The sequence below is a fragment of the Phlebotomus papatasi genome, chromosome 1 (genome assembly GCF_024763615.1).
Source record: "Phlebotomus papatasi isolate M1 chromosome 1, Ppap_2.1, whole genome shotgun sequence".
NCBI lineage: Eukaryota > Metazoa > Arthropoda > Insecta > Diptera > Psychodidae > Phlebotomus > Phlebotomus papatasi.
The window spans coordinates 22,247,477-22,261,758 of NC_077222.1; the positions used below are offsets into that span (position 1 = coordinate 22,247,477).

Genomic DNA, 14,282 nt, shown 5'->3' on the forward strand with positions numbered 1-14,282 from the left:
TACAAGTTTTACTCAATGAACTACATAGATATGTATATTGTGCTAATTTCTCCAGATTGTTGAGTTGAATTTAATATATATATCGCAATGAATATGCTAAAAGCTACTCTTAATAAATAAAGTGCACAAGATTATACCAAAATTTTCCTATATAAACATTTTGTGAGACTTTTGACCTACTAAGTGGGATTTGTTGAACTATGATGGAAAAGACCTTGGTGTGTTGTCTATTATGCTACCATGTTATGTTATAGAATAAGTCTCTCCTTCTCTTTCACAATGCAAATTTTCATTTCCTCCTCACCATGTACATAAAATACTCCGAAACACAAACAATCATTAACGGGAAGCCGACGTCAATTAACCTCACTCCCAAGCACTAATCACAGATACTTTTATTTATATATATATTTATATATATATATATATATATATATACATATCTTTCCTCCCTCCTCCAATCTCCAAACCTATCGTCAATTTAGAAACGAAGGCACAATAGACAAACAGCCGTCCGTGTGTTGGTGATTTGCTGTAAAGACGCAAGAGACAAGGCTTAAAGGGAGGGCAGAGAAGGCAGAAGAGTGAGAGAGGCGTAAAAAGAATTGTGTGGAGACAACGTCAAAGAATCTGGAATCATCCGGAAGTGGAATTGTTTGACAAACGGAGTGATTCTTCTTCAAATTGGAGAGAGTTTGGGACGTTAAGACTGAAGGGGAGCGTGTGACTGACACGGCTGCGATATAGATAGTTCTTCTCTTATTATATTTGAGTTTTGCACAAAAAGGGGTAACAATAAAAGGCCGCCAACCTGGAACTGATGGAATTAGAGAATATTGTGGCCAATACGGTCTATCTGAAAGCCAGAGAAGGTAAATGAATAATTTATAATGTTTACATAAAGTTGTTTGATAATGACCTGCCGGTTTATTCGCTAGAAGAAATTGAAAAGTATTTCAGGGTACGCAATACGTATCCTTTATTTAGTTTTTACATTTTGTATTAAACTGATAGTCACTCAAATATTGAGGATTCCCAAAATGGTATTTTGGGAGATGGTAAAGTGTCAATCAGAACAACTGAAGAATGGTTCGTCGTTTTAGAGGTGGTCAAAACGACCAACAGATCCTAAACCCAGAAATATGTCACTCGTTACAAGAGATTCTGACCAGAACGTTTGGGAAATTGTAAAGCTCACTTAGAACGTTTGGGAATCGTGGAACCTACAAAGAACCTTAGGGAATTCAAAGAACCCCTCGGGAACGTTTGGTAACCTATGATACCCATAGACTTTTTTTTTGAGGACCCTGAACTACTGTAGCTCAGGAACCCTCAAAGAACATTTGGGAACTTAACGAACCCCTGGGGAACGTTCTTTAGGGATCTCGAATCAATCTAGCTTGGGAATTCGCAAGGAACTCTTGAAACCCCCCGGGACCCTTCAAAAACGTTTAAGGAACTCAAAGAACCCATGGGGAACGTTCTTCGGGATAATAGAATCAGTGTGAAGAACGTTTAGGAACCCGCGGGACCTATAAAGAAAGTTTGGAAACTCGAGGAATTCATGGCAAACGTTCTTCGGAGAACTCGAATCAGTCCACCTTGGAAACTCGGGAGGAACTCTTAGAAAACCGTGAAAACAATCAAGAACATTAAGGCACTCAAAGAACCTAATGGGAACGTTTTTCAAGGAACTCGAATCAGTCTAGCTTGGGAACTCGCGAAACCCATGAAGAACGTTTTTGAATTCGAGGAACCCATAACGAACGATCTTCGCGTAATTTGAATCAGTCTGGCTCAGCTTCGGAACTAACGGTTGGTAACCCGCGGCACCTACGAAGAACGTTTGGGAACTAAAGTGACGACTCATGGGGAACGTTCTTCTGGGAACTCGGATTACTGCGAAGAACGCTTAGAATGGCGTGGAATCCATGAAGAACTTTTGGGAACTCGAGGACCCTCTGGGGAACCTTCTTCGGGGAACTCGAATCAGTCCACCTTGAGAACTCGCGAGGAACACTTAGACATCCGTGGAAGCCATCACGAACGTTTAAGGATCTCAAAGAACCCATGGGAAACGTTTTTTCTAGCTTGGGAACTCGCGGAACCCATTAAGAACGTTTGGGCATTCGAGGAATTCATGGCGAACGATCTTCGGGTAATTTGAATCAGTCTAGCTTCAGAACTCTCGAGGAACGGTTGGTAACCCGCGGAATCTACGAAGAACGTTTGGGAACTAGAGGGACAACTCATGGGGAACGTTCTTTGGGGAACCTGAATCAGTACGAAGAATGCTTAAGAACTCGCGGAACCGTCGAATAACGTTTGGGAACTTGAGAAACCCATGGAGAACGTTCTTTGGAGAACTCGCATCAGCAGTGCGAAGAACGCTTAGTAACCCGCGGAATCCATGAAGAACGTTTGGGAACACGAGGAACATATGGGGAACCTTCTTCAGGGAACTCGAATCAGTCCACCTTATGAGCTCGTGAGGAACTCTTGTACATTCGTGGAAGCCATCAAAAACGTTTAAGGAACTTAAAGAACTTAAGGGAAAGGTTTTTTAAAGGAATTCGAATCAGTCTAGCTTGGGAACTCGCGGAACCCATGAAGAACGTTTTTGAATTCGAAGAACTCATGGCGAACGATCTTCGGGTAATTTGAATCAGTCTAGCTCAGCTTCGGAACTAACGGTTGGTAACCCGCGGAACCTATGGACAACATTTGGGAACTCGAGATACGACTTATGGGGAACGTTCTTCGGGAAACTCAAATCAATTAACCTTAAGAACTCGTGAAGAACCATTCTTGGAAACTCGTTGAACCTATCAAGAACATTTAAGTAACTTAATAAACATATGAGGAATGTTTTCGATGGAATTTGAATTACTCTAGAACTAAGAACTCTCGTAGAACTTTTGAAAACCTGCGGAACCAACGAAGAACGTTTGGGAACTCGAGGGAAGGCTTTTTTGGGAACGTTCTTTGAGGAACTCGAATCAGTTTATTTCGTAAACTCACAAGGTATGTTTGGGTACCTCTAAGAAACCCACAAAGTACGTTTGGGAACTTAAAGAATCCGTAGGGAACTTTAGTTATCCAAACTTGTAATTCTGATTTTGTTCTCTTGGATTATCATCTTATCTCAATTTTTTAGCCAATCTTGTTAAAAATCCGGCAGTTTATTATCAAACGACCGAGGAATCATCAAAAACAGCATCAGCTGATGGCTTTCCCGTATATCTAATGCTATTTTTCTATTGGGGGGGGGGCTGGGGTCTTGTTGGTGCGCACCTATTTTATTTTTCAGGTGGCTCAGACAGCAACAAAGGAAAGAGCAAAAAATGGCGAAAGATCCTTCAATTCCCACACATATCACAATGTATTCAACTCAAGGCAAAAATTGGTAAGAATGTTTTTTTAATGCTACTTCTTCTTTATAATAAAAAAAAAATCATGCTTTTCTTGGCTCTACCCTCAATCACAGGTCAATGCACAAAAGGAGAGGTACTCTCTGATCCATTGATAATTTACATTCATTTTTTTTTTCAATTGAATCTTTTTTTGGCTTCTACTGATTTTTATTGTTAAGATTCACTTTTATTTTGAGCGCGGAGAAAATACACTATAATCAATTAAATGGTTTTTTTTTTCAATAAACCTTTTTAGTGACAATTATATATCAAATTTTGGGATTAGGTAAATTATTTAAATTTTGGTCGTAAAATATATCTTTTTTGAGCAGTAAGACAAAAGTGAATTAAGTGGCCAAGCAGGGCCATAATATCTTAAAGACCTAAATAAAGAATATTTAGCCCGTAAAAAAGAAAGTTAATATCTTAGGAAATTTTTTTTTGAAAAATCTTTGATAAATTACTTACTGAGAAAATTATAATAATTTAGTATTTTTTTATAATTTCAATTTCGAAAAACGTTTGTTATATTGTTTTTTCTTCTTGCAATTTAATATTCCTTCTAAAACTATATTTTTTTTTTAAAGGGATTATGCCAAAATGTGAGGAAACAGACCTTTCCTTTCACATTCCCCCCTCCCAACTTTGATCAAATTTGACTGAACTGTCGACCTTTATGTACCTCTAATTCTTCCCTTATGGATTTTAAACCATTTTTATGACGTCTTGAAACTATCTACTTTTTCTTTATATTTGGATATTTTTGAAGATTTTGAAATCGAACTTTTGATAATATTTATATGCGAAAATCGGAAGATTAGTCTTTGACCTAGTGAATTATTCATTCTGTTTTTTTTCCATGATTTGAATGTTAAAAAGATTCTAAAGAGCGCATTTCTTATTCAATTTAGACAATTTTGGATTCATTTGAAAGGTCTTGGAATCCAAGACAATTTTGAACCGGTTCTAATCCGCAATGGATCTTTTTTTCTGCACCGATTCAAAGGTATTTTAGAGTGAACTTACCTAAAAACCCGTTGGAAGTTCTAGAGTTTAAACTGACGAGTTACACAAAAGTGAGCAAGATCATGAAAGGAATATTTATTTTAATGATTTTAATGAAACCGCAATATTCAAATGTTCTGCCATCCGAAAATTTTACAAAAAATCCCTTTTTACAGCAAAAGTTTATACATCGCTATTGTCGATATTCTTGATGATTGAAGTCGTTTTTAAAATCAGCATTTGTCGTAACTTCATTTTTACACTTTTGAGATATATAACATATTTGGAATCGGCGTAATTTTGTTTACTAAACTCACTTGAGAAAAATAAATTTTTTTAAGGCCAATAAAAGTTGTTTTAAACAAAAATTCTCGTAAATGCCCTTAATTAAGAAACATTTATCAGAATTTGTCGTAACTTAAATTTTTGGGGAAGTTACGACGAATTTCCATACAAAATTTTCTCTAATCAGAATTTGCCGTAACTTATTTTGCTCGTTTGCGTGGGTTGTAATTTGCAGCAAAAATGTAATATTTCTCATTAAAACGTTCATGAACTCTTCCAAATATCCAAAGACAGAGCGAATAATGCAACATTAAATCATTTTAATTCAATATTTGTGAGAAAAAAGTGAGAAAAAATCCCTGCCCATCAGTCATTAATTCAAAACAAAACAAGCGACGCGACGTACAAAATTTATGCAATAAAACTTATGAAATAAAAGCTTTTAGGGACAGGGATAACGGGCGTTATCACATTTGCACATTAAAATTTTAATGAGATTCACATTAATTGTCGCTTGTGAACGTTCAAATATATTATTTTTGTCTTTGAGTCACTTTATATTTAGGGTTTTTCTATTTATTGATAAAGAAGTGGACTTGGCCTTCAAAAATAAGTTTAAATTTACCTAAAGCATAAATATTTTTCACATTAAAAAATTAAAGAGAAAATCGCATTAATTTTTCGCATTAATGCTATAAATCAATTTATATCCCATTTTGCGGGCCAAGTCTACCTTTTTATCAACAAATAGATCAAATTTTGGATATAAAATGATTCAAACACACAAATTACACATTTGGACTCTCACTTTATTGTCGCTTAATGTGAATCATATTAAAATTTTAATGTGCAAGTTTGATAACACAGTAATTAACTAATGCAGTCAAATATAGGCACTTATTGTCACTGGAATAATTCAAATTGATATAATGCATTTTAGAAAATTGTCGTAACTTTCAAGATCTCCATACATTGGAAGTTACGGCTTTAGAAACGATGGAAGTTACATTAAAATCTTATTGTGTTTCTTCTAACGTATATCTCAATATCACAGCTTTAAAATAATTTTATAAAGATTTTCTCTAGTTAACTTACAGTTTATTAGTGCTACTTTTATTATTTTGACTCAAAAGTATCGCATTCGGGGCTCATTTTTAATAAAAATTAATGCTAAACTGAAAATTTCGTCCCCTGAAAAGTTGTCAAAAGGAAGTTACGACAAATCCTGATTTAACTGACAAAGTGTCAAGAATGTAATTCGAAATTACAGAACAACCAGCGCTAAAGCGGCGAGTACGTGAACTTGCACTTTAGGTTTCCGGTAGATTTTCGAATAGGTTTGGCTTGGCTTTGTCTTTTCGAAAGGTTATTTACTGAACAGAACCACAAGTTTTAGTGTTTTCTTAAAGTTGAGACGCTCTTCCACCTTTATATTACTTCCCCTATTTTTATACAATTCTGTTCATTTTTTTTCAATTTATAAATAATGATCTTCGGTAGGCGGAAAATCTTTTTGTAACATTCCTAAACAGAGGAAAATTTAAAGGATACCTGGGTTAAATTAAGCAGTAGAATATTTGTCATATAAGAAATCTTCAAATAAATATCCTTTTATTCCCACTTTGAAAAAACAATTTTGTCAAAAGGTATTTTTCTGTAAGAAAAAATATAGAAAAAGTTCAAGTTAAATTTTTGTTTAACAAGATCCGTTTGACTGTCCAACAAACTTTTTTTCAGAGTATTAACTAAAATATCTATCAGTCGAATTCGATGATTTTTTAAAGAAAATATTCTCAAAGAAAAAATTAACTGATTGACTAATTTTGCCCTTGGTTCCCCTATCTTTTGGAAGCTAAATAAGGTTTACTCAATGCGATATTTTAAGATCAATAAAGTCCGCAATTACTTCCATTTTATCCAATTCCTGAATACATCGTAAAAATTGATTTATTTGCAAACTTGCTGAAAGTTGAGGGTAGAGCACAATGCTTAGAACGTGAGCCTTGGTTCTCTGACGTTTTTTTTTCTATCTCTGCCTTCTCCAATCTATAATTGAGCAATTGATTGAATTCTCTAGCACGTACCATTTGAAAAAAAAATTCACGCATTGAGCACATCTCCTAACAAAATATCTCTATTTGCTTCAATGTTGTGTATATATCAATTTTTTTTCTTGTTTTTTTTCTTTTCAAACAACAATAAAATTGCCGTAGATGTGAGTTACAATTACGTCATAGATCAGCAACCGATTGGCCGAATTCTCTTTCGATCATTCTGCGAACACAAACGTCCACTCTACTTCAGATACATCGCATTCTTGGATTCTGTAGTCAGGTGATGATCAATCATAATCCTTTTTTCTCGCGGTTTTTTTTTTAAGTTTGCGTTTTACTTGTGCTCTATGGGCGTGAGTGTCTGCAGGAAAAAGGCAAAGAAAGCAATGTGGTTTATTTACATCTACAAAATCTTGTGGTGAAAATGATATTTAAGAGAGTGAGAAGAGGAGTTGAATGTATATTTTGGCGTGAGATGGATTCTTTTTTTTTATTTTTTTCTTCTTCTTGTGAGGGGGAAATTGGAGAAAAAGTAGAGAACTATTTTTAAAAATTTGTGTCGTTTATCTATTTTTCTCACGGTTGGTTACAAGAAGATTTAAAAAAAAAAAGAAAATCAACATCAAACAGCGTTACGTAGCATTTGGAAAAAAGTACTTTTTGGGATTTTAGCTGAGGTTCTTTACAATCTTAGATTTGTGATTTGAAAAGAAATCCGGTTTTATCAGATCGGGCTGAAACTTTGTAAATGCAAGAACTTCATTAACTGCTAAAAATCGGTTTTCCGGAATATCGGTTTCCGTTGCTCCAACGTATTAGCTGCTTTTGAAGAAAGAACGGTAAGAGATATTACGGTTTTTGGCAAGGGAGGTGCCCAAAACTTGGTAATATAATTATTTTCCGCCATTAGAAATACCCCAAAATTTTATTTCCTGATCAGGGCAGTCCTTGGCTTTAATTCTTTTAGACCAAGATCAAAATCAAAAGTTCAAGCTGTCAAATATTATTTTCAAAATCAAGATTTGACGCGATTCATTTGTGGACTGCAAAATTTGTCTAAATTTCGCTACAAATATGAGGAAAACTGACTGTAGACCGTATTGCGGAGATTCACAAGTTTTGTATCTCGATACACGCAACTTAGAATATAAAAGTTTCGATATAATCATAAGCTCAAATGTATGTAAATACCGATTTTGAAATCTTTAAATATTGGTTCCAGAATAGGTAATCTTGTAATTCACAAAATTTGTGTCTCGCAAGGGGTAACTCATATTGAGAAACCCTCGTCGATCGTCTGAGAAACGCTTCGCAAAACCCGAGAAATTCACTTTTTGCATCACGAAACCCGAGAAACCCAATGTCTGCATCGCGAAAACCCGAGAAACCCAAGAATTGCATCGCGAAACCCGAGAAACCCAAATATTGCATCGCGAAACCCGAGAAACCCAATGTCTGCATCGCGAAACCCGAGAAACCCAATGTCTGCATCGCGAAACCCGAGAAACCCAAGAATTGCATCGCGAAACCCGAGAAACCCAAAAATTGCATCGCGAAACCCGAGAAACCCAATGTCTGCATCGCGAAACCCGAAAAACCCAATTTCTGCATCGCGAAACCCGAGAAGCCAGAAACCCTTGTCAGAAAAAATGGGAATAAGTTACCCCTTGGTGTCTTAGATTTGACAGATTTAACATCTTGATCTTGATTTTTTAATTGGAGAATACCAAATTCATGAAATTTTCATGATCTTGATTTTGATCTTGGTCTCAGAATTGACACCCTTGTTAGGGTTTCTAATTCGGGATCTTGAAATTTCATAATTTCGACACTTTTTGATGTGAATGTCAATTCCGAGATTCGGGTATTGAATAGAACGGTGTCACGAGTCCTAAAATCCTGAAATCTGGATCTCGCCTAGGATTGCCAGACACCTTGGATATTCGGGACTTGGGACTTCAGGATTTCTTAAATCCAGGATATTCGTGATACTGCAATATCGAGAATTGAAGATTTTCAAGATCCTGGTTTATTCGGGACCCCGGGATTTCAGAAATCCGAGGTACTCGTAATCTTGCGATTTTGAGGATCCCGGAATTTCGGGAATCCAGATACTCGGTGTTCTGTTATTTCGATATTCTGAGATTTTCTGGATCCCGGACCATTACGAACCCCGGGATATCGGAAATCCTAGGTACTCGTAATTCAACGAATTTGAGTCTCTAAGATTTTCAGGTTCTCGGGATTTCGGGAATCCCGGATACTCGGAATTCTATGATTATAATCTCGAAGATTTTCAAAATCTCGGGATATTAGGGACCCCAAGATTTCGGGAATCCGGGATATTAGGGATTCTTGCGATTTCGAGTCTCCAAGATTTCCTGGATCTTGGGTTATTCGGGACCCCGGGATTTCAGAGATCCGAGGTACTCGTAATCCTGCGATTTTGAGGATCCCGGAATATTCGGGACATCGGAATTTTGGGAATCCGGGATACTCGGAATTCTGGGATTTCGTGATTCTGAGATTTTCAGGATCCCAGGCCATTACGGACCCCGGGATTTCAGAGATCCGAGGTACTCGTAATCCTGCGATTTTGAGGATCCCGGAATATTCGGGACATCGGAATTTTGGGAATCCGGGATACTCGGAATTCTGGGATTTCGTGATTCTGAGATTTTCAGGATCCCAGGCCATTACGGACCCCGGGATTTCGGAAATCCTAGGTATTCGTAATTCTGCGAATTTGAGTCTCTAAGATTTTCAGGTTCTCGGGATTTCGGGAATCCGGGATACTCAAGATTCTATGATTATAGTCTCGGAGATTTTCAAAACCCCGGTATATTAGGGACCCCAGGATTTCGGGAGTCCGGGATACTTGGGATTGTACGATTTCGAATCTCAGAGATTTTCAGGATCCTGGGACCCTGGAATTTCGGGAATCCGGGATATTCATGATCCCGCGATTTCGAGTCTCTGGGATTTTCAGGATCCCAGCATTTCGGAAATACGTGATACTCAGGATCCTGCGATATCTGAACTCCGGGATATCTGAAAATTTGCGGTCTCGAAATGAGCATAATCCGGACCCCCCCCCCCCCCCCCCGTAATTTGCTGTGGCGATAATCAATAGTGGCGCCATCTGTCGATATGTCGCACACCTATTTAAACTTGCCTCTATTTGAGCTGTAAAATCGAGTTTGCATGGTTTCCGAGATGCAAGCACACCGAGATTCCCTGTAAAGAATCTCAGTTAATATAAGCTTATCGGGGCATATCACTTGGTTTTTGTAGATATGAAGTGGAGTACGATGAACATCGGACGGAAATAGCTAAGGAGATTGGTAAGCGTTTTCTGGGGATTAATTTGGAGGATGAGGCCAATGGGGGATCACAGCAGCCGGTGCCTTCGGTTACGGAGGCATCGGATACTGCCCCTGAAATTGGTGAGTGCAAAAGTGTACCGGATGAGGAGGAACAGGTGCAGATTGTGTTGGATGTTGCCCCAGAGTGCATAGATGGGAATCAAATGCCAAAGACTGAGTGTGACAAGGAGGAACTTGTTCTCGATGTCCTCAATGTCGACCTCATTTTGTCCGTGCGGGAAAAGATCAATAGCGCCAGTAAAGAGTTATTTGAACCCTGTGTGACGGCCGTCAAGGCATTTCTGGCTGGTGAACCGTTCCGGGAATTTGAAAATTCAATGTACTTCCACAGGTAAATGAAGATTTTTTTCTTGCCAATTTCCCTTCCTGATAGAAATCACATCCGTTGCTTTCTTTTATTGTTGTTTTTTTTTGCTTGGAAAAAAAAAACAACGACAGATTTCTCCAGTGGAAGTGGCTCGAGGCTCAACCAGTCACCTATAAAACCTTTCGGATGTACCGTGTTCTGGGAAAAGGAGGATTTGGCGAAGTGTGTGCATGTCAAGTGAGTTCTTTTTACGCATTTTCTCTTTCATTTCCCAACAGAATGATGAAAATTAGGGGACGGTGGGGTTATTGTTTAACTCGTAATGGTCTACTATTTACATTATAAATTATAAAATTATTAGAAAAGAGTTTTTGAGCAAAGGAAGAATGAATTTTACAAGAAAGCCCTAGTTTCGTCCACTGCCGTCTTATTATGAATAATTTCCAAATGAACAATTAATCAAAGTTCGTTGTTTTGGAAAAAATACCCTAACAGTCAAATTTATTTAGACTTTAAAGGCTAAAATATATTGAAAAAATCTTAAGAATATTTTTATTCAAAAGCTTGACCAAAGATATTTGTTGAAAATTATTTTAAAAAAATATATAAGACAATCCATGCCTTATGGAATTATTATAATTTTTGATGCGATTTGAACGTCTAATTCACCGAAAAAAAAAGTGATTTGACAGGGATTTGAACCCAGGACATATTTATCATAGAGTGAAAGCTCTATTACTTAACCTAATGTGCGATCTATGCATGTTCTAAGTTATGTTAATTCTTTTTTAAAAACCCAAAATCCCAAGATTATTAGTTCCTTATTGAAATTTATAATAATGAACTACTGAAAATGAAGATGAAAATGCAGAAATTATTTTACCGTTCGATTAAAAAAAATATATTTTTTTAAAACTTTATTTTAGTGTATCTACTTAACCCATTCAGTCAATGTACCAGAAATACTTGAGATAGAATGTTCATATTTTGGGATTAGTTTCCTACAGATTAGTAGATGAATTTTTTGAAAAGAAAAAAATTTTATCTCATATGGGGGCGCGGGAAGCCTCTATCAAACACACGTCTTAACGGTCACTGAATATAAATTCTGTGCATTAATTAATTACAAACTCTATTGCTTTAGATGGAGTAACTATCCAAGAAAAGAAATTGGCAACTAGAATTCAAATCAGGAAAGAGGAAAGACGCCAATTTTAACAAATTCGACGGGATGTCGTGACCTTCAGCGAAGCAAGAAAATAATAACAAAATGCATTTTCATCTCTGTTGGACTATTTTTCTCAAGTAATTGAATAACTAACGTTACTAAAAATCCCTTCCCGACATCAATTCGGATAAAAATGTCCCAGAAATAAATCATCAAAAATCACTCAATTTGCGTATGATGTATAATACCATGGTAAGGAATGGGTTAATGAGTTAACCAAATTTAACAATTGCGGTACTATTGGAAAGGCCTTGAAATTCTCTATAAAACACATTATAATTTATTATTTACCAAAATACAAAAATATAGTTTTTTTTTTGGAATACAAAATTTATGTCTTATTCGCTCTTAAGACATGTGTTATCGTTGGACTACTCTTGTAATTCTCTATAACTTCTTCTAATGCATTGACTTTCAGAAAAAAACCATATCCAAAAAATAATAATTAAAAAATAATAATAAATAAATAATAAAAAAAAACAATGAAAATTCATCAATATATTTCCAGAGGTTTTCATTAGAAATTTTCAAGTTTTGCCTTACTGCTCTTGAAATTCTGTTTCGTTTTGTTTTGTAAAGTTGTAGAGAATACAAGGAAATATATTGAGGCCTAAAAGAAACGTGGGAAAAATCTGGTTCGTGGTGCAATTGGTAAGAGCGTTCGGCTCTTCGCCGGTGTGACCCCTGGCTCGACTACCACAGTTGCGAGTTCGATTCCTGCCCGGTGCAAAACTTTGAAGCGCCTATGGAACATTTTTTCACGATATTTTCTAAATTGAATAATCATTTTTAAACCGAACAATGTACGAAAATGCTCAAAATGGGCCAGTATATAAAAAAATTGAAAAAAAAACATTTGACTAAAAATGAGTTTATTAATTCAGAATAATACTTTGAAAATAAAAGCACTAAATTAAGTGTTATAAAAGCATAAACAGTTCTATTTGAAATAGTATAATTACATTATAAAAAACTAATTTTAATTTTTTGAATTTAGGTTTTCTGTCTCGAAACACTCAAATCTTCAAAACGCTAGTAAGATCGCTGATAAAAATAATTAATAAAAATCATTTTTGGCGTAAAGTGGATTTTATAACAGTAAGCGAGATAATAACACTATAACATATTTTTTCTATTAATCAAGACACACACCAAATAAATCCTTTCAGCTGCTTTACAGAATTCTGCGTTACTTCGTTTTCTTTTTATGTTTTTTCTTGACATGTTAAAAAAAAGTTTACTAAAATTATTACTCTGAATGAGGTTTGTAACATTATCAACTGAATCCATTTTAAAAGTTTTACAAAAAATGTTCTAATTATAAATTAAATCAAACGTTTTACATAGTTTATAGGGGAGGATATCCTTCTTACAAATTTGTAAAGAGATCCATGTGGCCACAAATTTCACGAAACTTTTTTATATTCTGTGTGGTGAAAGGACCTTTTTTCAAAAACTTTTATCTAACAAATGACAAGCCTTTCCTTTCAGAATAAGTTCAAAATATCCCGAGATGCACACTAAGTGCAGAAAAAATACTCTATAAGTTTTTCTTGTCCTGTTTTTCATATTTGCTACCCAAATTATGTTATTTAATAAATTAAGTAAGCTTTATGCTTGACAGAGCAGAAATCCTTCTAAAGTTGAAGAAAATAGAATATTGTTTAGTAGCTTAAAGGATTATTGGTGTGTGTCTTGGCTAACTGAGAAAGTTTTTCGTTCTGCTTTATAGGATCGATTTTTAAAATAAATAATTAATGATTAATTTATAATAATAATAAACAAATGACAGGATCTGTCTTTCAGATTTAGTTCAAAGTATCCCAAGACACACACCTATGTGCAGGAAAAATTGCTTTATTTATTTATTTATTTTTTGTAAAGACTACCCGAATTATTTTACCAAATAAATTTAGGTAGAATAAATTTCTTGCCTGAAAGAATGGAAAACCCTTTTAAATAGTGAAAAACATAGGATAGTATATCAGCTTAAACGAATTGTGGTGTGTGCCTTGGATAATTTAAAAAGCTTTTTCGTGCTGCATTATGGGATGGATTTTTATAATTATTAATTAATAATTATAATTATAAACAAATGACAAGCCTTTTTTCCCAGAGTGATTTGAAAATATCCCGAGACGCACACCTAAATGCAGCACAAATTTTTCTTATGATTTGCATTTTCTTTTTTTATAAATGCAACTACAATTATTTTATTTATTAATTTCGTAAATTTTTGCTTGAAAGATAAGATAAACCATCTACACTGCTGGCAATAATCATAGCTCCACTTTTTCATACTGGAAAAACTTTGTAAAAAAATTTTTTAGAAAAAAATAAAAAAAATCATTTGAAGGTATTTTCATACCGATATGAAAAATTGCCATTTGAATTTCATACCGTTAGAACTGTGAGTACTGTGATAGAACCTTCATCAAAATGGCGATTTTCGGGTGGCAATAATTATAGCTCCACTCAATAAATTTGGCTCCAGGGTATTTATTTTCAATCAGTCGAGGTAAATATCTTTTAGTAATCTAATTAATAACTTTATTGAGCTAATTAGAATCATTTTTATAAAGTTTTTCATGAATTTTGTTAAAA

At 35.2% G+C, this 14,282-nt stretch overlaps 1 protein-coding gene across 2 annotated transcripts in view; it reads left to right on the forward strand.

Annotated features, from left to right (window-relative positions):
- LOC129798188 (G protein-coupled receptor kinase 2) overlaps positions 1-14,282 on the forward strand; it is a 70,620-nt gene that overhangs the window by 24,138 nt on the left and 32,200 nt on the right. For both annotated transcript variants that reach the window (XR_008751390.1, XM_055841212.1), the window contains exons 2-6: positions 486-872; positions 3,311-3,406; positions 6,917-7,037; positions 10,052-10,474; positions 10,582-10,687. Coding sequence is in view for 1 of the 2 variants with exons in the window: in XM_055841212.1 (XP_055697187.1) it covers positions 821-872; positions 3,311-3,406; positions 6,917-7,037; positions 10,052-10,474; positions 10,582-10,687 (798 nt within the window). In the remaining variant the exon portion in view is untranslated. The remainder of the gene's footprint in view (positions 1-485; positions 873-3,310; positions 3,407-6,916; positions 7,038-10,051; positions 10,475-10,581; positions 10,688-14,282) is intronic.